Here is a 23,927-nt window from a genome sequence, read left to right on the forward strand (position 1 = left end):
TTATCATTGCAATTATGTTTTTAATGCATAGGAGAGAATGTGGCTTTAAACTAAACAACATTAACAGTGTCTGGGAAAAGTAGATAAATTGGCCAAGAGTTAAATCCAAATGTGTAACTGCTTCCTTGGGATGAACCCCAGTAAGCAACTGTGGAACACTCAAACACTCAACCTACACTTGTTAACGCAACACAATCGGAGTCAAGCCTGTAACCACACACCCCTTTTGTTATGAAGTAAATTAAAAAGTAGTAGTGCAGGCAGCCAGGCAAGTCCTGCCCAAGTGCAGGGGGAGACCATTTCATATGTTTCCCCTCCCTCCCCCATCCCATTTGGAGCAAGGATTATCAAAGGAGCCAACTAGCCATCTGAGGTCTGGGGATGTGAAAACAAGCCAGAGCACACACTTTAAAAACAAAACAAAACAGGAAGAACAGATTAAAATGGAGCCGATTCCAGGTGAATGAAAAAACAGCCCTGAAGTGAATGAATGGAAAGGATGCCTGTTTTCCTGTGACGCTGTCCAAGGGAGACTCTCAGGGTCTGAGACGATGCATTCGTACAAATGAGTTCTGCACGAACACACAGGTCCTCCAGATTCATGCTATTTTTATCTTTTACTGAACAAAAACAACAAAGCTCTTTTGGCAGCTGAATGAAACCAAGATCAGCTTCTGTTTATGAGGAAACCCCCGGGAAGGATAGGATGAAGCCAGCACTCGCAGGCTTGCGTATTCTCAAAGGGCTGCATCTGACAAACGTTGTCTGTTCTAAAAGGAGTTCTCAGACTCTCTCAAAGCTTGCCTTCAACGGTCTTGCCCCCCACCCCAGCCCTCCCTCCCCCCACAGCCAGAGAGTCTGAAAAGGCACCAAGGGACAGTTGACGTTGTGGATACTGGATACACATGGCCCTGGGTAGGTGGGGCAGGGTGGGAAGGGACAGTCTTTTGTTGGCTCAGAGAGTTTCACATGTTGGTGCTCATCCGGGACTGGCTGTTTGCTGGAGTGAGTTCACCTTGGCTTCCTTCTCGTGGAGGAGACTGTAACAAGGCAAGAGAGGGAGAGAGGGAGAGAGAGACCCAAGGCCCAGTAAGCAATCAAATAGGAAAAGAGCTCATCTCCCATCCCACAAGTTGCCACACCAGCAGGCAAGTGAAAGAAACCCCCAGGGAGCCAAAACCAGGTGAATGGAAAAAGAATTAAGGACTAAAAGATTAGATAGCATGGAGAGACGTGGTTTTACTCCTTTGGGAAAAAAAAGGGCCAGCAGTAAAAGAACCCCATCTTTTGGGTGTCTCACAAAGTATAACACAGTTAAAAGAAACTGAGGACTTAGGGCCTCCAAGGATGAAGGTTTCTTCTAAGGCTGGGCAAAAATTTTTTGAAAGAAGAGTTTCGTAATGTGTGCTTCCTTTAAATAGTTCAAGCAGTTATGCCTATTGCTAGGGTCACACTACTACTTCAAAAGCCGTTCCCAGCCGCTTCTTTCAAATGCCTCGCATAGCCCTCTTCTCTTCCTTCATCTTCCCTGTGGATCTGCCAAGAAAAATCCACTTTTGGATTATGTTCATTTTGTCACTTCCTGCTGCAGGAAGCTCTGTGCATAATAAAACAACAACATTCATTGCTACCACGTGTACAATGGATACAAATCTAACATTTATAAGTGGAGTTAGAGTGATTCAGGGAGTGACAACCACTATTAATTTTGAGGGCTACATACCAGCACAGCAGTCAGAAGCAAAGTTTCTTATCTCCCAATTTATGGGGAGCCACATTGAAAAAGGGCTATTGCCGTGAGGTCCACAAGTGGATGGGTGTGTTTGGTTATTGCAGAATAGAAAATTTGACTAGAAAGGCCTTAGGCTTAATGCAGCAAGGCTCTTCTTACATCCGCAACAAAATCTGTACTGAAATACTGTTTCTAAGAAAGTATCTTATCTAACCTGCTTTGGGGCCTTCAAATATCTATGCATCAGCTGAAGTCATTCAGGAGATGGATAGGAACTACTTGCCCTGATTCCGCTCATCAGCTCAGTCCAAATGCCCTCATTTATATTTACACCAACTTCTGATAGATCTTGATTCACGAAGATGCAAACCCCCCCCCCAATTTTTGCTCACCTTCACATGGATCTGATTACGCAGGACAGCAGCTCGTAGGATCATAGCTTTGGCGCGACGCTGAAACTCCTTTCCCATGAGCAGGGACTTTTCAAAGGTAGTACTGCGTTGGTCAACATCTCTGGCATATAAAATCTACAGAATAAGATTAAGTAGCAGGGGAGATACAATTCAGAGATGAAGCAAATGACGTCTGAGCAAACAAAATTCAAAAGCCCCCTCTGGTATTTGTTGAGGGAAATGAAAGAGACCTTCAAGTTTCTAGGTTTTATCGTATCTCAAGATTTAAAATGGACACCTAACATCAAGAACGTCATCAAAAAAGCACAACAAAGAATGTTCTTTCTGTGCCAACTCAGAAAGCTCAAAATGCCCAAGATGCTGCTGATTCAGTTCTACTGAGGAATTATTGAGTCTGTCATCTGCACCTCTATAACTGTCTGGTTTGGCTCTGCAATCAAACAAAACAAACATAGACCAATAGATAATTAGATCTGCAGAAAAACAATGGCTTCCAATCTGCCTTCCATTGAGGACGTGTATAGTGCATGAGTCAAAAAGAGGGCTGTAAAAATATCTACAGACCCCTCACATCCTGGACATAAATTGTTTCAACTTCTGCCCTCAAAATGACGCTATAGGGCACTGCACATCAGAACAACTAGACACAAGGACAGTTTTCCCCCCGAATGCCATCACTCTGCTTAACAACAATACTGGCAAATAATTTACTAAGACTGTATTACTAGTATTCTTCTCTTCCTTGCTAGTATCTATCTCTCCCCACTTATGACTATAACCATGTTGCTTGTATCTTTCAATTTATATTGTTTTTGTTTACTAATATGATTTGATAGCTTATTAGCAACCTTGACTATCACTAATTGTTGTATCTTTTTATTTTTGATGAATGTATTTTATTCTCCTTATGTACCCTGAGAGCATAGGCACCAAAGACAAATTCCTTGTGTGTCCAATCACACTTGGCCAATAAAGAATTCTATTCTATTCTATTCTAAATAGCGAAAAGCATCTTCTGAAAATTTAAAAGCCAAAATAATTGAATTATTTTTACGTAGAAATGATTTTTTTTCTTTAAATAATTATTTAAAAGCAAAGTAGAGTTGCTGGATAACTAGGAGTTATACCTTGTCTACAGTATCCAAATTCTTATATTGAATAAAATATTCTAGACTACAGGTATTTGTCAACTCACAGCCATTCATCAAGTGACCAAAGTTACCATAGCACTGAAAGAAGTGACTTATGACCTTTTTTACTTACAACCATCAAAGCATCTCTATAGTCACATGATCAAAATTTGGATGCTTGACAAATGGCCTGTATTTATGAGGTTTACAGTGTCCTTGACCAGTTTCTACAAACTTTTGACAAGCAAAGTCAATGGGCAAGCCAAATTCACTTAATGACCTTGTTACTAACTTAACAACTACAGTGAGTCACTTAGCAACTGTGCCAAGCAAGGTCGTAAATTGGGGTAAAACTCATTTAACAGCGGCCTCCCTTATCAACAGAAATGTTGGGCTCAATTGTGGGGCCCAATTGATTACCCGAATGGCACAATTATTATGGACAAACAATTAAGTTCATTCTCTCTAGCTACCCATTGGCTTTCAGCAGTGGCCAGAGAGACTTAGAGCCACTTGTACGACTGGGACTCACCTTGCTATGGGAGTCTATTCTGGCATTTATTAGCCCCTCTAGGATCAGCTGAGTGAGCTCATCCTCCAGAGCTGCCACGGTAGTGTTGAAAGCGGTGGCCATCTTGCGCATGTCTGCTGACACATAGGGGCTGAAATACTGGGAAGAAAGGGAAAAGTCAAGAGAGAAAAAGAGACAGAGAAATATATGGAGAGTGACTCTGCACTGCATTCAGTGAAGGAAGGAACAAAGGAAAGTCACAATTGCAGCCACGGGTAAAGACAGTTACCTGGATAAGGGCCCGATTTCGTATCTGGGTGTAAAGTGTTCTCACATGAGGCGCCAGGTACATGTCCAATAGTAGGTTATCCTGTCCAGAACAGCAATAAGAATGGACATAAAGCTTTCCAAAGCTTTGCTCTATAAAACAATCATTTCTAGAGTTTGCAAAGTGTTAATAGTAAATAGAAAAGAAACACTGAATCTACCTAATAAGATTTACTAAGGCACTGCCATATTTCCTTTGGAGTTATCATAACATCCATTAATTTCTTTCTACTATTTTGCTATTCACCTGGGAGAACTGGAAGTAACTGTAATAGCAATAGAGTGAATATCCAAAACTATTAACTGTTTCCTTGTTTTCCCCCTGAATAGGGCAGTCTCATCCCTTACACACGATGTATCTGAACTCACTCTCAAGATAGTACAATTTCAGCCTAATGGCTTTTCATAGACAGTCTTTTCCTCTAGCAACATGTGTTTCCTTTCCTTCCTGTTTTTTTTAAATATATTTTATAGGAATCTGTGTATTTATAACAGTACATAGCTATAAAGTATTTTTCTATTTTTCAGATTGAGCTTAATACCTAGTAGCTTGAACATTTTACCTGAACACACTGAAACAGTGTAGTTGATTAAGGTTAATGTGCAAGAAAGGGAGAAATTCTTGCACGCACACACACAGACTATGACCTGATATTATCTCTGAAGTCTGTCGCTTACCCCTTCCTAAGCCAGGCTTTCTTATACTTCTAAGACAAGAGTAGCTTTACCTAGTTGAGAAAGGGTTCTCAAGAGTTCAAATGATGTTGCAACTGTTTTGCAAAACATACTGAGGAACACTAAAACTCTAGGACATACCTTCATCTCATCCAGCATCTTGAGACATGAAGCATATTTGGATTCATAGAACTTGAAGATGATGTCACGAACCTGGGGTTCTAGCTCTAAGAACAGTTTGAAGGAGCTGTAGATACAAAGGGAGTTATACAATCCAAAGTTGAATCATCTTTTATGTTTCTTTCAAAGAAGGCTAACTCTATTCAATGAAAAAGTCATGTTGATTGTGTGATCATTTCTACAAGATTGTGAGTGACCGCTGTCTAAAGAGCCAGAGAGCATGGCAGTGGAAAGGCATGACTGTCTAAAATTTGGACCAGATGTGAGTAAGTCTATAATTCTTCATCCTGCCTTTCTTAAAATTACAGGTAGTCCTTGACATATGACCATAATTGACCAATTGTAAGCTGAGGACGATCGGGACCAAGGAAAAGGAATCAGAAGAACTTAAAATTGAACATGGTGGATACTAGATGAGGGAGACTACTTAATCTCTTTCACTCCTGCCATTTGTCTGCTCCCATCAATAAATCCACTAACATATCCATTATTATTTAGTTTATTTCATCATCAAAGTTCCACAGATTGTTTTACCTGCTGGAGATGACATTACGTTGCAATTCTTGTCGGTCAAAAGTTGCTAGTGCACACAGGCCACCATATACAGCTACATTGCTAGGAGAGAGCAGCTGGAAAAAAAGAGAGAAGGGACAGCCTCTAAAGAATAGAGATAAAGAACCCAAGATTGCCTGAATCCTTTCCCTAGATTTCCAAGGAAAGGAAGAGGTGCCCTCCCAAGGGGAAAAAAAAACAAGGGAGAAAAATAGCTGATCTCTCCAGATTTAGCTTGGACATATGGTCTCGTATGTGCTGTTTTCTCCACATTAAACCCCATTGTTTTGCCAGCTCCCATCTCTTCCACATCCTCACCTCAGGGAAATCACAGTGATCAAATGAGGCCAACAGGAAGCACTTTGCTGCCTGCTTGTACTTCCGGGCAGCTAGTTCAGCCAAGCCTAAGAATGAGATTAAGTTACCCTTTTGTGCAGATGAATCAGAAGAAAGAGAAGGCTAGAGGTCAGACAGAAACCTAAGCCTCTTAAATTAATAATAGTTTCTAGGAATAGAGACTGACCTGGGGAGCTTTTTGCAGTTACAACATTGGGACAGATATTGGAAAAACAAATTGGAACATTTTGCTGATCTATTGCACAGCTTGGACACAACCCTTCCCATGAACACTAGGGACGGTATCAGTTAAGGAAGCAAACCATTTTCTCACCTGCGGCACATTTCAATTTGGTAAGGATGGCCTGTGTCTGGCTGTCCCGTTCTCCTCTTTGCTAGACAGGGAGGAGGGGAAAAAAATCAGTCAATCAGCAATAATATTTCAGCTAATTCGTTCCATTAAGCTTGTCTGAGGGAGCAGTTCTTTTCTCTATTTCTTTTCCCTGGACACGGATCAAAAGCCCATCTAAAAGGCAGGTGGATTCATTCAAAGCTCTAAATAGGGATCGTGTGCACAACACATTAACATGTAAGCCAATGAGGAAATGGAATCTCTGCTTCTTTTCAGAGGGGAATCTGACCCTCATGTCTACTTCCAAGTTCATTATTAATTAAATAGCTCTTAACAATCCTTCTACAAGTTAAAACAGGACACAGTGCCACAAAGGTACTATAGAGGACTATATTTTATCAGGAGATCAAAACGGGATAAATGAAAGCAAACAAGGAATCAGCATTATCTAGCATATGGCTACTTCCAAATTCCCATTTGCTTGGGAAAGTGACTTGACTCTATCACTGGAATGTCTTGCCACAGACAAGATGGAGAAGAGCTACTTACCTCTGCAATCTCTGGCGTTGATTCTGCTTTGCTCACGTAGCTCAGGACATGGGACCAGTTTTGAAGATAAACACTGACCTGCAAAGAACCAAGTCCAGACGTAGCTGAGCAACCCATTAACTGACTTGTTCTATTCTGGGCCTCTATTAAAAGAGGTAATTGTGAAAAGAGAGCTTTTGGGGGGAGTTGCGGTAGCCTAATATTACTGACACAATGAGACCTCGTGAAAAGTACTGATGGTAAGGTTTATAAGTTAATTGTGAGTTGGGGAAAAAAGCTCTATTTTGAACAGATTAAATTCTACCATACTTAGTCTCCCCTCTCCAAATAAAGAACTGCTGAGATAAATTGCTGTTTACCTTGATAACATTGAGGCACATGTTAATAACATGTTTTGCACTGGTGCAGTAATCACGGGCTCGTGAGTAACATTTAAGGGCATTGCTGAGGTCTCCACAGTCAAGGTAGTGATCTCCCAAGTCATCATGTCCTCTCCTAAAAAGCAGGTACATGTCAGCTATAAATGACTAAGCAACAGAAACACATTATCCTAAACACTGTTTGCCTTTCTCCAAAACGTATAACTACAGGGTAACACACAGCAAAGAACGTTCTTATTTATTTCTGGCAGATACTTAGCATCAACACTTCCATAGAAAACTAAAAATGAGGATCAAGTATGCTTCTTGATTATGCTTTTTAGTATTCTACTACATAGTCCACTGTGTTTCATTGCTAAACAGATCCATAGCCTCTTCTGAACATTTATTTCCTTGCAAAAGTATTCATAAGCTACTATGAATAATGCCCACCATTGCTGAGGAATACAACTGTTATGCACATTATCGAAGTCAACAAATGTATACTACATGGCGAAGAGTGCAAGATACATGAACTGCAAAATCTGAGAGTGGGAATAAGCAGTAGCCGCAATAGGAAAAATGTGGGTCACAGAAGGGAAAATTATATTGGGGGATGTGTCTCACACATTACATGTTTAGAACAAAAATAGTATATTTCCCACAACCTTCTGAAGGGTTCACAGAGGAGGGACATTATGGTGAGCCAACTATTTAATTCTTGGGAATGAGTAAAAAGCAGTTCAATCATTCAATTTTCTTTCTCAAGAAACATTTGAGAAATGATCTGTGACTACAGATTATGGAAAAGCTTTTCATGTTAATAGGAAATGTGTAGCATATTCTACACAAAGATTCCTTCATGGTTTTATTTAATGACAACATGTACCAGAAAACAGTAAATAATAAATTCAAGAAAATATCATTTGAAGTATACACAGCCCGTCAAATGATTGCAGATTACATTTTAAAATGTTTTTCTTAGATTAGTTTTACAAATGCGTAACTACCAACTCCAATTTGTTTTCATTGTTAATGTCCTTAATGTCACCTGATGCTTTCCTTGATTGAATTTCCTTTATAATTCTTAAGATCTGTGTCTAACTTTTCCAGTTTGAGAAGAGCTTTTTTGCGTGTAGCCTCAACCCATGCTGTGTCTAGAGGAGGGGGCTCTATCCCACCGTCTGGGACCGCGTCAGGTGTGTTCTGCAGCTCTCTGAAAAGAAAACAGTAGATACACAAAGTGTACAGGTACACAGAATCATGTTACCTACAGATAGAACAACCTATCTACTGCCAGAATCGACAAGAATTGAGAAGGATCACAGTAATGCATTAGGAGTACAATCAATTGGTTCAAGACAATATTGATATTTTGATGAGTGGAACTCTAAATTCAGAAAAGGCGTTCGACTCATATATAGAACTCCTATAATGCATTGCCACAGGCAGCACTGAATGGATTGATGGGAATTAAAACTAATGATCTATAGGAAAACTACTACAGATAGAAAACAAGACAGATCCCTTTGTTTCATGGTTTGAATGAGAAATAGCAACATACCTGTGATTTAATCAAAGAAGTTAAACTAAGAGCCAAGACAATCAAAAGCTGACTTTGATTAATTACATGCTATCTCCCTGCTATGGTAAGCTTTTATTTAAATAGCAAACATTCTCAGATACACTTAATTCTAATGCTTAATTCATCAAAACACCTGAAAGCAAATGAAAGGGCTCCCTTTCTAATGGGTGAACAAATGGCTCTTAGGATGTAAAGAATTTCAAACCATATGCAAGAGCTGGAGTGAAAAAGATAACCACCTGGATATAGTCATCTGGCTAAAAGGGGGCCTCTCCCATGGGTTTCTACTTTTTATATTACACATGGTAGTGCAAAATGTCCATGGGAATGAAATTTGGCAATAATAGTCCTAATTGAAAGCTTAAGTGCTCTACCTTCAAATTTCAGTACAGCCAATAAATACTTTAGACAGACTGATTGCAGTCTATCTAAATAAAGATAAGGTAGGACATTAGCACAACAATGTTTTACCAACTGTTGACTTGGAAGTATAAGAAAATATCTTACAATGAACAATGTTGCCCAGAATGGATAATGGTGAGAAGGCTGCTCATTTTCTTCTGAGCTCTCCCTTTTATAAGGATATTTATGTGTGCTATTAGCAAATTCTCCAGAGGATCCAGACTTATTTAATCTTTAGTTTCCATTGTCTAAAAGACACAATATAGTCTCCCAGAATGCTTTTAAATTTTGCTATATTAGCTACAGCTATCAAAAAGGGGTAATTGCTTATTTCAGTGAGTATTGTTTGAAATTTATGCCATAGTTTTTTTACATCTATTAGTTTTTGTGTTAGAAATGATAATTTACATTTCATATTTTGTTGCACATTTGTATAATGGTTAGTTTTAAAACACCAGAATAATCTTTTTAAAACTTTCATAAGTTAAAAGGCTTACTTTTATATATTTCATAGCTACAATGTTTATAATGCCATGTGCAATGCTTAATTCATATCATTCATATTTCTATTAATGCTTTTATTATATTTAACTGTAATTATGCTGTATGGTGGTCACTAACATTCTCTCTGTCTCTCTCATTCTTTATGTGTGTATGTATGTACACACACACACACACGCACGCAGGAAGGCAGACATAGGTATATAGTTATAGATATAGATGCAAAGTCAGTCAAATAAAGATATATACATATCTTTATACTATGCATCCCCAAGAAGCCTCTCAAGAACCTACTTCATTGTATTACCTGGTAGCTTCAGTCAACTTCCGGTGAATCTCCTCATAAACATCCACATTGAATGTTCTTTGGACAAATGAGAGCGCCATCTTCAGGGCTTCCACTCGCAGCTGTGGGCAATGGTCAGCAATGAACTGCAATCTCTCAATCCTCATCAGGCCGCTGTAACTTGCTGCATACTGCTCCAGATCCTGCTCCAGCCGGAATGAAAAGATCATAGATGATAGTGTATACTAGCCCAACTATTAGGCCCCTTATATTTTTAGTCCAAGAACTATAGAGTAACCATAGAGTTCCCAGAGGTTTGCTAGCTCCAGATGAGGGCTGTCAAACTCCCAGCCTGAGGGGCGGATACATCACGTGCTGGCCACGCCCACACCCGGTTTAGCGAAAGGGGGGGGGAGTCCTGATACGTCACGTGACACCACCTTGACGATATGGGTTTGATAAACTTGCTCTTAAATCCTAAAGAATACAGGAATTATTCCTGGATATTTTTGTTTCTTAATGACAATTATCCAAATTGTACACTTGATTAATTTTTGCTATATTCGGTAATAAGTAGAACAGGTATCTATGCATCAACATTTTCTGTAGAATTAATGCATTGGATGATAATCATGCTATATCATGTTTTATCTCCAAAAAGAAAAAGAAAAGTAATAACTGGGCTTATTGAGGAAGTTAGTAAAACAATACAATACCTGTTTTACTCCCACAACAACTTTGTCAGCTATGGTGGGCTGAGATATAATGACTGACCCAAAGCCAGTCAGCATTTGTGGTTAAGGATGAATAGACTTGAGCTAAGATTTTTCTACTCTTAGCCACATTCTTAACCACTACGCTGTAAAAAGCTCATATGATGACGCTCCCCAAGACTGCAGAGCAGAGAAGGAAGAACTAGGAGGTACAGTTATCACAGTAATAATTTTGCTCCCTTCAGGCAATAGATATGAAGTTCATCTAGACAATGGTAATTTTATTCCCAATATGGGGTTAATCCTGACCTATTTTATAGGGTTATTGTAAAGTTTATAATCAAAAGCACTACTTAAATATAAGAATTTGTTTTAAACTGACAACTCAAGCACTTATATGAGATATAACAAGCAGATAACGCCATCCAGTCTCAAAAAGCTAAGCTGGCTGATATTTATAAGACTGGAAGCTGAAAAAGCATCCTGGGAGAAGGCAATGGCAACCTATTTCCCTACTGGTGCCACTAAAGCAACACAGGTATCTTCATGAGGTCTCCAATAGTTGACCTTCACTCAAAAGACTCTTTATCAACAGAAGAAGAGGAAAACTGTGGACAGTTTTTGTTACATAATGTGAAAGAGTTTCTAACAGTTGCGATTCAGCTCCCTCTCGCCTGCCATTTTAACCGACAATATAAATCAATTTTCCTCTATGTATAAGCAAAGGTTACAAGTAAAACAATAAACAGGTACCATTTGTTTAAAGTAAGGACTGATGGAGAACCTAGGTTTAGGAAGGCAGTTCTAAGAAGCCCGCTCTGTCGTTTTTGTCCTCAAGCACATACCAGAGTTGGGTTCTCCACCACATAGTTGATATCAGGTGCATTTTGCTGATCTTCTTGGGGATCTACATCAATCTGCATGGGCTCTACCGCACCCTGTAATGACAGAGCATGTGAATGAAACAGAAATGAGGAGCCTCACGTCCCAGCCCCAAGGGAAAGATTCCCAGGAATCAGCAAATATAGTTGAACTTGACATTTAAGCAATGCAGCTACAGCTTAGTATTTTCACTCCATGAAGTTGTTTTCCAGGCCTGCCAGAAATACCACCCTCACTGTTCCTTGCTCTCAATAACAAAACAGAGATAACTAACCATTTTCCGAACCAAAAAAGGCAGTTTAATCCCCTCAATTTGAACCAAGGGTATGTATGTATGTGTGTGTATGTGTCACACACACACACACACGGACAAAATCAATGTCTACAAAGTTTGTTCTTATGGTAAGCAAATAAAACAATGTTATACTGGGAAAGAAATTAACAGAATTTAGCAAATTAAATTGGGATATTTTTCTTACTTGTCAGCTTATTATGTAATTCTATATTGTTTCATATAACTCATAGGAAATTCTAGGCATACTTTTTATTTTCATTCATAATGAATGGAAATAATTGTTAACAAGAAAATCCACTTAAATATTTATGAATTTTTTTCAGCCAAACCCAAGAGCACATATACCTTATACAGTACTGAATATACTGTTATTTCCACAATACTGCCAAGGCTGAAACATGAAATAATAGTCTGAAATTATTGTTGTGTTGTTTTGTTATTCTGCAATAGTTCATCCAAGATCAGGGCTGGATTTATACGTGGGCAATTCAGGGAGTTTGCCTGGGCTTTTAAAAATTTTGGGAAAGGAGAAGACTGCCCTCATCGTGAATTTTCTCAACAACTGAAACAAAGAGCAGTAATTTTACATGGCCTGAGCAACTGCAGATTTACAATTCCATACCTGAAAATGTACAAAGTTATACACTATGGATAAATCAGGCAAGCATACACACTTCAAAAACACGGCTAAAAATGCAAAGAAAAGTAAAACTATTTATAACAAAGGGAGCGAAATATGAACCATGACAAAAGCACAATTAGGTCTAAAGCCATGTCTGATGCTCCACAAATATCATCTTTCACACTTATTGGGTATAATCTTGATCTAAAGGATATCAGTATCAGGTATCTCCCTAGATCATATCAAAGATCCATTTTTATATACTCTATATTCCATCCAATTGAGTTCCTTTGGAAAGCCCATAAGGACATGAAGGCAAAAGATTCAGGAGAATCTAGGCTTCTTGGAAATTAGACATTTACCAATGCGAAATTAAAGAAAATTAGTTTTATAGCATGACAACCTATCTATTACCCATCTTCCTCTGTGGTGTGAAAGCAGGGATTGAATATGATGTCATAGGTTGCACGCTTGATTGCACAAGCGTGCACAGGGCAACCCCATGCCCCAACCTAAAGACCGTGGTGAATCAAGAGGCAAATGCTTCATTGTACAAAATATATGCAATGCATCCCTAACAGATTCCTCTATTTCTAAATCCTTTTTTTAAATTGTAAAACAACAAAAAGGGGTTTAAGGGCTCGTCATTTTAAGCAGCATATGAAGACTATTTTATCTCCTTTAATTAGAAAATTGTTTTGCTGAGACATAAGCCTCACAAAGAAAGATTTTAAATATTTGATCCAAAGAAACTTTTATTGCCATTAGATCCTAAGTATGTTCTTATGTGAAGAAATAATGTTGTGAGTCTTCCAGAGACACTTAGGTGAGATGGATGGCTATATAAACTGAAAAAATAAATACTACTATTGTGACTTTTCACCTGGATTCTATTGTTTCAAAGGATAGATGAAGAAGCTGGACAATAGAATGTTCAATTTCACAGACCCTTCTGTTATTATAAATTAGCTAACTGAACCCACCCAAGGTTTATGGCATTCACCTAAGTTGAATCCTCATAGGGTATTTTAATTAACCCTATGCCCAAAATGGTCTGGATAATGAAACAGTGATAAACCTAGGCTTCAAATTTACTCCATTTGCAGACATTGGAGCTACCAAATTTATATGAACATTTGAAATATACTATCAGGGTCAGATCATTGGTCAATCTATCTTGATAAAATACAGATTGGCAGTCTGAAGTTCTGCAAATGCCATTAGAAATATCCACTAGTTGGGAAGATTAGGACCGAAGTAACTAGCCTAGCAACATATGAAAGGCCACAGGTTTCATAACTGTAGTCTTATCTGCTTAGCAGAAACTCTCCAAAGCCTTACTCCAAACCATTTGAATTGCCCAAGGTTTTTCCAATTGAGAATCTGCATTCTTTGCATAAGAAAAATGTGCTTTTTCAGAGGAATAGTCTTTTTAGAAGAAATCATAATTTGAGTTATGATTAAAAGTGGGTATCTGAACATATACAAAGGGCAGACTGTTTACCTATGAATCCTCTTGATAGTTTACTTTGTTTTTTGAGTGCACTGTCTTTTGTAAATAAGCTTTTTATGGCAAAGTACTATTTTCTTTTAATTTGGGGATGTCTGAATGTCAAATTGGACAGGGCAATATCAGGATGACATCATGCATGGAGTGGTCATCCAATGCCCTCTACAAACAGCCCTCCTTCTGTCAGCTCCATGACTGTATGGTACTAAACTATGATGATGTATTAATGGCGTACTTCAAAACCTAGAAGAGTAAAAAGTACAATTTTCAAATGAATGATTGGAAGTTTTAAGAGATGAAATATTGTAAGGCAGTCATTTCAGTCCTTAAAGCCATTAAGCTTCTTCAAAATATATCTAAAAGGGCCTAGCTTTTTGGCTCCACCCATTCTATGGAGTCTCTAAGAATTGCAGAAAGGTTTCCTGCCATTTACATTGTGCGCATTTACACAAAAATAGGTCTGTGCATGCGTACAATGTTAAAAAAAGAAAAACCAATACATTTGTGCAATTACAATTGTTCTGTGCATGAGCAGAACCAAAAATCAAGATGCCGGTCCCATAGGAGAACTGATTCGGGGGCATGGCAGCCCTGGGTCGCTGCCGGTTCCAGCGACCCAGGCTGCCAAACCACTACTAGTTTGGTCGAACCAGTCCTGGTAGGACCATCTCTGGTTCCTGCTAGACTATACTTTTGCACACACTGTTTTTACTTCTAAGGATTAGAATACTGTGCTTCATTATTCAGCAATTTGCTGCCAAATTTCAACTATGTGATCTCTGGAGGCCATTAAAAACCAAGCAAAACAATACAGGAGCCATATGCAGTCTCTGGACCATTTATCCCCAATCCAATAAAAGATGGCTAATGATTTCCAAAGAGACAGCCTTCTTCATGCCAGTACCTCATCTGTGCATTCCCTCCCACCCACCATGAAACAAGGGATCCCAAATCAGTCCTGCAATTTTCTTAGCTTTAGTATAGTTGGGTAATCCTGCTGTTGTGTTAATGTCCATTGCTTTGATTTTAAGTCATGACATTTGTTAAGAAAAAAAAGGATAATTGAATGTTGTGTTAACTCCCTTACATAAAAGTAGAAAAATGTTTAAAATACATAAATTACATACATAACAAAGTAAAGCCATACAACTGTTGTGGAAAATTATAGTCCATCACCCATTGCTTCGAGTCTGCATGCTTTCAACTATTCTTAGACAAATATTTTTGCTAGCAGCTCAACAGCATGTAACAAAACCTTTTGTTATTTGAAATACATCCAATTCAGAGAAAGGAGGGGATTTTGTTGTTTTGTTTTAAAAAGAGAATAATATGTCTTAATGTTGATAAAACTTAAGTCATTCTCACTCAGACATCCTTGAGTGCTTTCTCCTTTGAGATACCTCATAAAGTAGGGTGCAGGCTGATAAGCAGGCACTCAGGCTGAAGTCTCCAGATGTACCTGGGAGGAAGAGGTCTGACCTACTGCTGCGGGGAGTGTTGTATAGATCTGTCACTGACGAGGAAGCTGAGCTTGGAACTGAACTATCCCTCATCCTGTCCTGACTCTCTGTACCCCCTCGCCCTGACACAGAGCTCGCCAGCTGCTAAAGGAAAAAAAGGAAGTTAATGCCCCTGCAGTCATAAACAGCTATCATTCATGGTAGGCTTAAAATAATATGAACTGGCTTTCTTTCTCTTTCACATAGGCCTTTATTAATATCCATCTTAAAGTTACAAAGAATTAGCATTTATGTGCCACATTAAACAAGCAACAAATGTCAAATCCACTGGCTTGGATGCACAATTTCCTAAATATTGTATTATAAATAGTAAAATCAGAACAGATACATTACATGCAACTTGTGATACTGCAATTATGAAATTGGGTGCAGAAAACTTTCCATGTCACCCTTAGAGAAGCTGTAAAAATACATGGCATCTCTAAAGTAAGAAAGATGAGGAAGGCTTTTTGGGAGGGGCAAGCAAAAAAATTGTGATTTCTAAGACATTATTGTTCTTAATGTGGCAAGGAAAATGTTTTAGGAGACACTGATCAGGGAGAAAATTCAACATCCAAATTCCTCCCTCTGTTGTCATTTTTCAAGAATGTTGGATTTGGTCATCAGTTAAAAACAACAACAGAAAGTCAAAAAACCCTTTGAGAAACAAGAGAACCTTGGGCAGAGGATTGTAACCAGGAAGGAAACAGAAAGATGCAAAGGTTTCTCCATCCTTATTTCTGTCCTGCGATTCTACTATTCTTAATGCAGCAACAATTGTGAAGTTTCCGACATAGGAGATAGAATTTGATTGCTCAAATATCTGTTCACTGGTACTTCAATTTCTGATTACGTTTCAGACATCATTTTGATAGATTTTTTTTTTTAAATCTCCAGAAGCAAATGCACAATTACAAGAGCACAAAAAAAGTGTGCCAGTTTATTCCAACTTTTGAGTAGCAGAACTTGCTGGATCATTACATTTCATAACTAGGAGATCACACAACTCTTCCTTATGCAAACTGTAAAGGTATAGGTAAAGGTTCCCCTCGCACATATGTGCTAGTTGTTCCAGACTCTAGGGAGTGGTGCTCATCACTGTCCACTGGTCCTGTGGCCGGCATGACTAAACGCCGAAGGCATACGGAGCACTGTTACCTTCCCACTAAAGGTGGTCCCTATTTTTCTACTTTCATTTTTACATGCTTTCGAACTGATAGGTTACTAGAGTATAATTCCCTTTTGGTGGTATTTAGGGTAGGAACAGACAGCAGATTGTGACAAGTCATTTATATCTACTTCTCCCACTTATACTATAGTATCATGGCACAATTCTGGGGGAAGGGAATAATAAAGGCAAAAACAGACAGACAGACAGACAGACACACACACACACCAAGACCTCTTAAAAGCTGTTTAAATGAAGCCCAACTGCTCTGTTTAAACCGTACAGGGGTATATTCAGTGTTTTTTGGCAGTGGTTTCTCTCTCCAACCTTGTTTCAATTTAGCCTCTGAACGTTTCGTTACCAGACTAGGTAACATCATCAGGGTCATTTTCTTATCCTATCCCTCTTTATCTTTATCAATGCCTATTAAGGGTTCTCAGCCCGTACGTGGAGTGGGAAACTCCGCACCGACCCTTCGGCTGGCAAACAGCCCCCGAGGAGGCCACCTCTAATACCGCGTCTACACAGAGACCCAATGAAGAGCAAGGAGAGGAGGGCAGCGCAGGGGGTTGGGCGGGGAAGGGAGGGGAGCAGCAGAGCCAAGCGCACCGGGCGGCAGGGCCTCTCCATCCGGCGGCCACGGCCGCGGCCAACCGCTCGACCTCGGGGCAACGGATCTGTCTTCGCCGCTCGAGGCCGCCCCTGCCTCCCGCCCGCCCGCCCGCCAGCCTGCCGCCACCGCCGCCTCCCCTCCTGAAGGAGGCAGTCGGGGTGGGGGGGGGAAAGCTTCCCAAAATAACACATGGGCTGATCCCACCGGAGGAGCCGCTCGGCAGCCTCCTTCCCGCCGCCGCCTGAATTGCGCCTTGAGCCGCCGCAAGACACGCCCTGCGGCCAGGCCTCCCCCCGTCCCCCTCCCGAGGCGACCCCCTCGAAACTTCCTCAATACCTGCAAATTGAAGACTTGGACGGGTAGCGGCATATTGACCCTGGCACCATGTACCTCCGGGTCACGTCCTCCCCTCCCACTTCCACGTCCGGGTCACTTACGCAACCGGGTCAACCCGCGACAGGTAAAGCCCTTAAAGGGACCGTAGCCCCTGTTCTCTTCCCTGACTGCCCTCTTCCCCGCCCCCCCCGCCCCTCCCCTCACGGTGTCCGCTTGATTCGGCTCGACGAGGGCTCGTAGCCTGGGTAGGCGAGCACCACGAGAGTCCAGCGCCCGGCCCGGCTTCTTCCGCCGCCAGCGGGAGCGGAGCCGGCCCTCCCGGTAAGAGCCCAGAAACCCTCGCTCTGGCGGGCAGCGGGAGGGGTGGAATTCCCATAGCGTTCTCACGGGGCGCGGGAGGGAGAGAGGGGGAGGAAGGAGAGGAGGGGGAGTCAAGGTATGTGTGCGTGCGTGCGTGCCTGTTGCCATGGTGAGGAGTCGAGGCAACCGCTTTGGGTTGCCTGGTCCCCAGAGAAGTCCCGTACAGAAGCTCGGACGATCCCGAGGATTTCTTTCTAAATGTGTCCGCTTTAATCTGCTTGAAATGACAGCTGACTTAAAAATGATCTTGAGACGCCAATCCTATCTAAATTTACTTAAGAATAAATTCTTACTCAGGATTATAGCAACCTGTAGCAATATCACTACCCTCCTTTAGAATAGAATAACAGAACCTTGGAGGTCTTCTAGTCCGACCCCCTGCTCAGGCAGGAAACCCTCTACCATTTCAGACAAATGGTTGTTCAAGCTCTTCTTAAAAACTTCCAGTGTTGGATTCTGTGCAGAATGGACTGCAATTTTACAATGTATTTCACAACCCCTATAATATAAAGCAGGGGCGGTGGCCAATGTGGTTCTTGCCTTAATTTCATGCACTTTTTGGGCTTATTTCAAAAGCGGTTTGCAAACACTTAATTAAGAGATTATGCAAGGTTGATCTCGTTTTTCTGGAAGTCTGCCGGATGGGAAAAAGAGAAAACGTGTGAATAAGAAAAGGGAGAGCATCAAGAAGAAAAATTAGGTGTTAGGAAAATATATTCTCCATTGCTTAAATCAACAACACCCACTAATGGTATGTGGTCTAACAGTATATCATTCGCAACACATGTTTCTAGAGAGAAAATTTCTGTCTTTTTTCTTCTCTTGAATAAACCATCTAACTTCAATTATTAATTTGGTTTCACTTATTTTCCCCAAAATAAGCCTAATGATCCAAAAAATTCAATTAAGTTTATCTCCTTATTTTGCGGGAGGGAGTGTCTACTAAATATACAGTAGATCAGGGATGTCAAGCCACGGGCCAGATCCGTCACAGGCTGGCTACGCCCACTGTTTTAGTGAAGGGGGAAAAGTCATGATATGTCACGTGACATGATCACATGAGTTTGACATCCCTACTGTAGATTGTATATATAGATTATATATAATAATTAGATATTGTAGACCCCTTTTTAAGTAGGTTTAAATCAATAGAACAAGTAACAGAAACTCACAGGCATAACAAGATTCTTTTTCAATTATATTTCCCTTTCTTTCAGCATGTTTCCTAAATGTTATTTAAGGTCATTTTCATTAATAATGCACATAAAGCTCTAAAATGCATTCAGTTTTTTGCATAATATCCAGTTTTTCTGTTGTAATAGAGTTTCAACAGTATCCTACACATTAAAGTTCTAACCAAAACAAAAGCAGATAATTGGAAAGACCTGGGAACTGCTGTCAGTCACAATAATACTAGAACAGGGAGATCAGTTATGATTCTGTATAAAGCAGTTTCATATATTCACTTGTTAATCCACAGTAACAATCTCTGATGGTTTTAAGGCCCTTTGGTTCTTATCTCAAGGTTACTTAAAACATTCAAGTTTCTTTCTTTCTTTTTGTCTCTCATGTAACAGGTTACAAATTCTGTGTTTTAGGATGACAAATCCAGGCTGCAGTATACAAAGAAATCAACCCTTAATGATTGAATGATACAAAGATGATACTGTATGGCTATAAAAGTCCTACAGCTTCAATAATTTTTACACAATTGGGCTTCATTTCAAAGGCTTCATCCTCACTGGGAAGTGATATCCCAGTTTTACAAGATGGCAAATGCCCTTAGGGGCTGAAGAATGAGCTTCTCTTGCATTAGGCTCAGTAAGATAGGCTTCCTGCTCTCCATTATCACTTGCACAGTTCTCCTCTTGCTAATTCCCAAATTCCAATCCAGTTGGAGATTTAAGATCTATCCTCAGCTGCATCCATCTCTTGTTTTTAATACTTTCAACAAGAATGATACCCCACTTCAGCAAGTGGAGTTCAATTCCCCCAATCCTTTGGATGCTGAGATCGACAATATAGTGCCCTTAACAAAAGAAAACCTACTAGAAAAATGGAATCATTATGTCACAGACACTGGTGGATTCCATCTGAAAGCTAATGGAAGGATAAATGAAAGGCCACACAATGTGATACATATGGAATCTGCTGAGGTCTCTGCTAAGGAAAAGTTGGATTTGAAAGATATTTTTATTGCTGTGAAAACCACAAGGAAATATCATAAAACAAGGCTAAATTTGCTCTTCCAAACATGGATATCTCAGGCCAAAGGTCAGGTAAGAACACTATTTAATAGTTACCGTATGTTATTTTGTTAGTGATATTTATTATTAACAGTTTATGTATAAAGATGCAAGTTAAAGCATTTTTAAAAGGTTAAACATGTCTTTTTACCATCACAGTGTTGGAAAAAAATGATTTGCTTATTTTCTTTTCTTATGATAGCACAATAGTTGAAGTTAAATCATTCAATTAAAGTAAAAATGATAATTTTACCTACTTATATCCCCCTTTCCCCAATGACATTAGAGTTCTAGAAGCGCTCCGTTACAGGGAATTCTTGGCACAAGTAAATAATACATTGAAGAAATTGAGCTATTCAAGCTAGCCCTGTCCCTTGTTCCTAATGAAGCAACTCTGCAGATTCACCATGCATCAGATCAGTTATGCATGCATGCTGATTCTGACATGTTTTTCTGCATGAAGGTAAATCATAATTGGCTATTTATGGTAGTTATACAATGGTTCAATTGAGAATATTTTTTATTTTTACCCATCTTTATTATTTTTACAAATGACTCAAGACAATGAACATTCCTAATTCTCTTTCTTCCTAAATAACCCTGTGGGATGAATTGGGCTGAAACAGTGTAACTGGCTCAAGGTCACCCAGCTGGCTTTCATCCCTAAGACAGGATTAGATTGACATCTCCTTGTTTCTTGTATGGTGCCTTAACCACTAAACCAAACTAGATATGAAACCCTTGACCTTTGGTTGGTTGGGATTTTGCTGAGTTAAAAATAAGAATAACACGACTGCTTCTTGTACCATATTACACCATATATTTGGTTTCCCTTCTGCCTATCGCAGGGTTCCCCAACCCTCAGCCTGTGGACCGGCTACGGCACACCAGAAACTGGCTGTGCAAACCAGCAAAGCCCCCATCCGCACATGTGTGGGATGCAGGCAGCACATGAAACTCCGCCCCCTGTGGTCTGCGGAAAAGCCTCTTTCCGTGGAACCGGTCCCTGGCACCCAAAGGATTGGGGGCCACTGGCCTATCAGATAATGTGCTTAACATTCCTGAAACATATAATAAGGGGGGAGGAAGATTCCTTTTTTGGCTTGAGGCTGTGAGGAACCAATATAATATTCTGACTGAAATGAACAATAACATTACTCTGAAATCTTCAGATCAATAATTCTTGATGTGTATCTTTTATAGACGTTTGTATTCACAGACGGGGAAGATCATGAGCTGCATCTTAGAGCAGGTAAATTATTACTCACTTTCCAGGTTTATATTTAAAATAAGATATGAATCACTCTTACCAGTCACTTATCTTTTTAGAGAAGGGATTATATAGTTCAATATCTCAGGGGCTGCCACAAAGAAGAGGGAGTCAAGCTATTCTCCAAAGCACCTGAAGGTAGGACAAGAAGCAATGAGTGGAAACTAATCAGGGAGAAAAGGAACCTAGAACTAAGGAGACATTTCCTGACAGAAAAATTAATCAGTAGAGCAACTTGCCTCCAGAAGTTGTGAATGCTCCAACACTGAAGAGATTGGATAACCATTTGTCTGAAGTGATATAGCAATAGCACTTAGACATTTATTTATTTATTTATTTAGTTATTTATTTATTAAATTTATAGGCCGCCCAATCCCAGAGGACTCTGGGCGGTTTACAAAGAAAGAAGAAGAAAAAAGAAAAGCAAAATAAAAGAATAGTTTAAAATTCCCAACACGCATACATTCTAATCAGGGCTGGACCTTGACAATAAGGTCAACAGCCCCAGGCCTGCCGGAACAGCCAGGTTTTAACAGCTTTCCTGAAGGCCATGAGAGTGGGTAAGGTCCAGACCTCTGGGGGTAGCTGATTCCACAGGGTCGGAGCAGCCACAGAGAAGGCTCTCCTCCGGGGGCCCGCCAGCCAACACTGTCCGGCTGACGGCATCCGAAGGAGGCCCACCCTGTGGGATCTTATCAGCTGGTGGGAGGTGTGTGGCAGTAGGCGGTGTCGCAGACACCCTGGTCCTAAGCCATGTAGGGCTTTAAAGGTGATAACCAACACCTTGAATTGCGTCCGGAGACCAATTGGCAGCCAGTGCAGCTCGCGGAGGACAGGTGTAATATGGGTGTATCTCGGTACACCCAATATCGCTTGCGCGGCTGCATTCTGGACTAACTGTAGTCTCCGAACGCTTTTCAAGGGTAGCCCCATGTAGAGCGCATTGCAATAATCCAGCCTTGAGGTGACAAGGGCATGAGGGACTGTTTGAAGTGCCCCCCGGTCCAAGTAGGGCCGCAATTGGTGTACCAGGCGAACCTGGGCAAAGGCCCCCCTGGTGACAGCCGACAGATGGTGTTCCAGTGTCAGCTGTGAATCCAGGAGGACCCCCAAATTGCGGGCCCTCTCTGAGGGGTGTAAGTTTTCACCCCCCAGGATCAAGGACGGACTGTCTGAACTGTCCTTCGGGGGCAACATCCAAAGCCACTCGGTCTTATCGGGATTGAGCACCAGTTTGTTCATCCCCATCCAGATCCTGACAGCTTCCAGGCATCGGCACCTCACGTCCGCCGCTACACTGAGCTGGCACGGGGCAGATAGATACAATTGTGTATCATCTGCATATTGGTGGTACTTTATCCCGTGCCGTCGTATGATCTCACCCAGCGGCTTCATGTAGATGTTGAATAGGAGGGGGGATAGGACCCAACCCTGCGGCACCCCACATTTGAGGGGCCTAGGGGTCGACCTCTGTCCCCCGACCAACACCGACTGCAACCTGCCGGAGAGGTAAGAGGAGAACCACCATAAAAGGGTGCCTCTCACTCCCACCTCCTCCAGACGTCGCAGAAGGATACCATGGTCGATGGTATCGAAAGCCGCTGAGAGGTCAAGAAGCACCAGGATAGAGGAATGCCCTCTATCCCTAGCCCGCCAGAGATCATCGATCAAGGCGACCAAAGCGGTTTCTGTGCTGTACCCAGGCCTGAAACCAGACTGAAAGGAATCCAGATAATCCGCTTCATTCAAGGTCTGTCGGAGTTGAAGCGCCACCATCTTCTCAACAACCTTCCCCAGAAAAGGAAGGTTGGAGACAGGACGGTAGTTTTTCAGGACGGCTGGATCCAGGGAAGGCTTCTTGAGGAGCGGGTCTCACCACCACTTCCTTTAGTGGTTGTGGGAAAGACCCCTCCTGCAAAGATGCGTTGGTAATCACCTGGAGCCAGCCTCGTGTCACCTCCCTGCTGGTTGAAACCAGCCAGGAGGGGCACGGGTCCAGTAAACAGGTGGAGGCGCTCATCGCTCCCATGGCCTTGTCCACTTTCTCAGGGGTGACAAATTCAAACTCATCCCAGGAAATCTGACTTAGACTTACCCTCGGCATCTCAGCTGGTATTGCCCAAGCCGAGTCAAGGTCTTTCCGAAACTGAGTGATTTTATCCGACAGAAACTGAACAAATTCCTCAGCTCTTCGCTGCAGGGGTTCCCCCACCCCTCACCTTTCAGGAGGGAGCGCATCACCCTGAACAGGGCGGCTGGGCGGGATTCTGCGGACGCAATAAGAGCGGAAAAATGTGTGCATTTTGCCGCCCGTATCACCACTAGGTAAGTCCTAATAAAGGCTCTTAGTAGTGTTCGATCAGATTCAGAGTTACTAGCCTTCCAACGTCGCTCTAGGCGTCTCTTTTGGTGCTTCATCTTCCGGAGTTCCTTGGTAAATCAAGATGCCCTCCTGGATCCACTGCCGCGGAGAGGCCTCAAAGGCGCAATCCGATCCAGTGCCTCATTCCAGGCAGCAACTAA

The 23,927-nt window shown here is 41.2% G+C and overlaps 2 protein-coding genes across 4 annotated transcripts in view; one reads left to right on the forward strand and one right to left on the reverse strand.

The window, feature by feature from the left end:
• GPS1 (G protein pathway suppressor 1) lies at positions 1-17,667 on the reverse strand. Of its 3 annotated transcripts, none has more exons than XM_087710047.1 (15): positions 17,529-17,576; positions 15,313-15,516; positions 11,449-11,541; positions 9,912-10,093; positions 8,168-8,332; positions 7,117-7,252; positions 6,758-6,835; positions 6,191-6,251; positions 5,839-5,924; positions 5,503-5,597; positions 4,930-5,035; positions 4,076-4,156; positions 3,808-3,945; positions 2,125-2,259; positions 1-1,040 (listed from the first exon to the last, which is right to left on the reverse strand). In XM_087710047.1, the coding sequence occupies exons 1-15, from the start codon at positions 17,559-17,561 to the stop codon at positions 966-968; spliced, it is 1,668 nt and encodes a 555-aa protein (XP_087566173.1). In that variant the 5' UTR covers positions 17,562-17,576; the 3' UTR covers positions 1-965. The 3 variants fall into 3 exon arrangements, with proteins under 3 accessions (XP_087566173.1, XP_087566175.1, XP_087566174.1); XM_087710048.1 differs by lacking the exon at positions 1-1,040 and adding an exon at positions 1,054-1,536; XM_087710049.1 differs by lacking the exon at positions 15,313-15,516 and having other exon boundaries at positions 17,529-17,667.
• The window catches only part of RFNG (RFNG O-fucosylpeptide 3-beta-N-acetylglucosaminyltransferase), a 13,770-nt gene continuing 7,501 nt past the window's right edge, over positions 17,659-23,927 (forward strand). The window contains exons 1-3 of the mRNA XM_087710051.1: positions 17,659-17,849; positions 19,466-20,167; positions 21,338-21,386. Coding sequence (XP_087566177.1) covers positions 19,685-20,167; positions 21,338-21,386 — 532 coding nt within the window. The 5' untranslated portion in view covers positions 17,659-17,849; positions 19,466-19,684. The remainder of the gene's footprint in view (positions 17,850-19,465; positions 20,168-21,337; positions 21,387-23,927) is intronic.

Source organism: Thamnophis sirtalis, unplaced genomic scaffold, assembly GCF_051295495.1.
Source record: "Thamnophis sirtalis isolate CommonGarterSnake01/CBP01778 unplaced genomic scaffold, rThaSir2_p1.2 scaffold_3, whole genome shotgun sequence".
NCBI lineage: Eukaryota > Metazoa > Chordata > Lepidosauria > Squamata > Natricidae > Thamnophis > Thamnophis sirtalis.

Excerpts from the sequence above, each read along its gene's own strand:
- GPS1 (XM_087710047.1), bottom strand. The coding sequence starts at position 17,561 with ATGCCGCTACCCGTCCAAGTCTTCAATTTGCAG. Across the intron at positions 15,517-17,528 it reads TCCAAGTCTTCAATTTGCAG|CAGCTGGCGAGCTCTGTGTC; the intron begins GTATTGAGGAAG and ends TTTTTCCTTTAG. Across the intron at positions 4,157-4,929 it reads AGATGCTGGATGAGATGAAG|GATAACCTACTATTGGACAT; the intron begins GTATGTCCTAGA and ends TGTTCTGGACAG.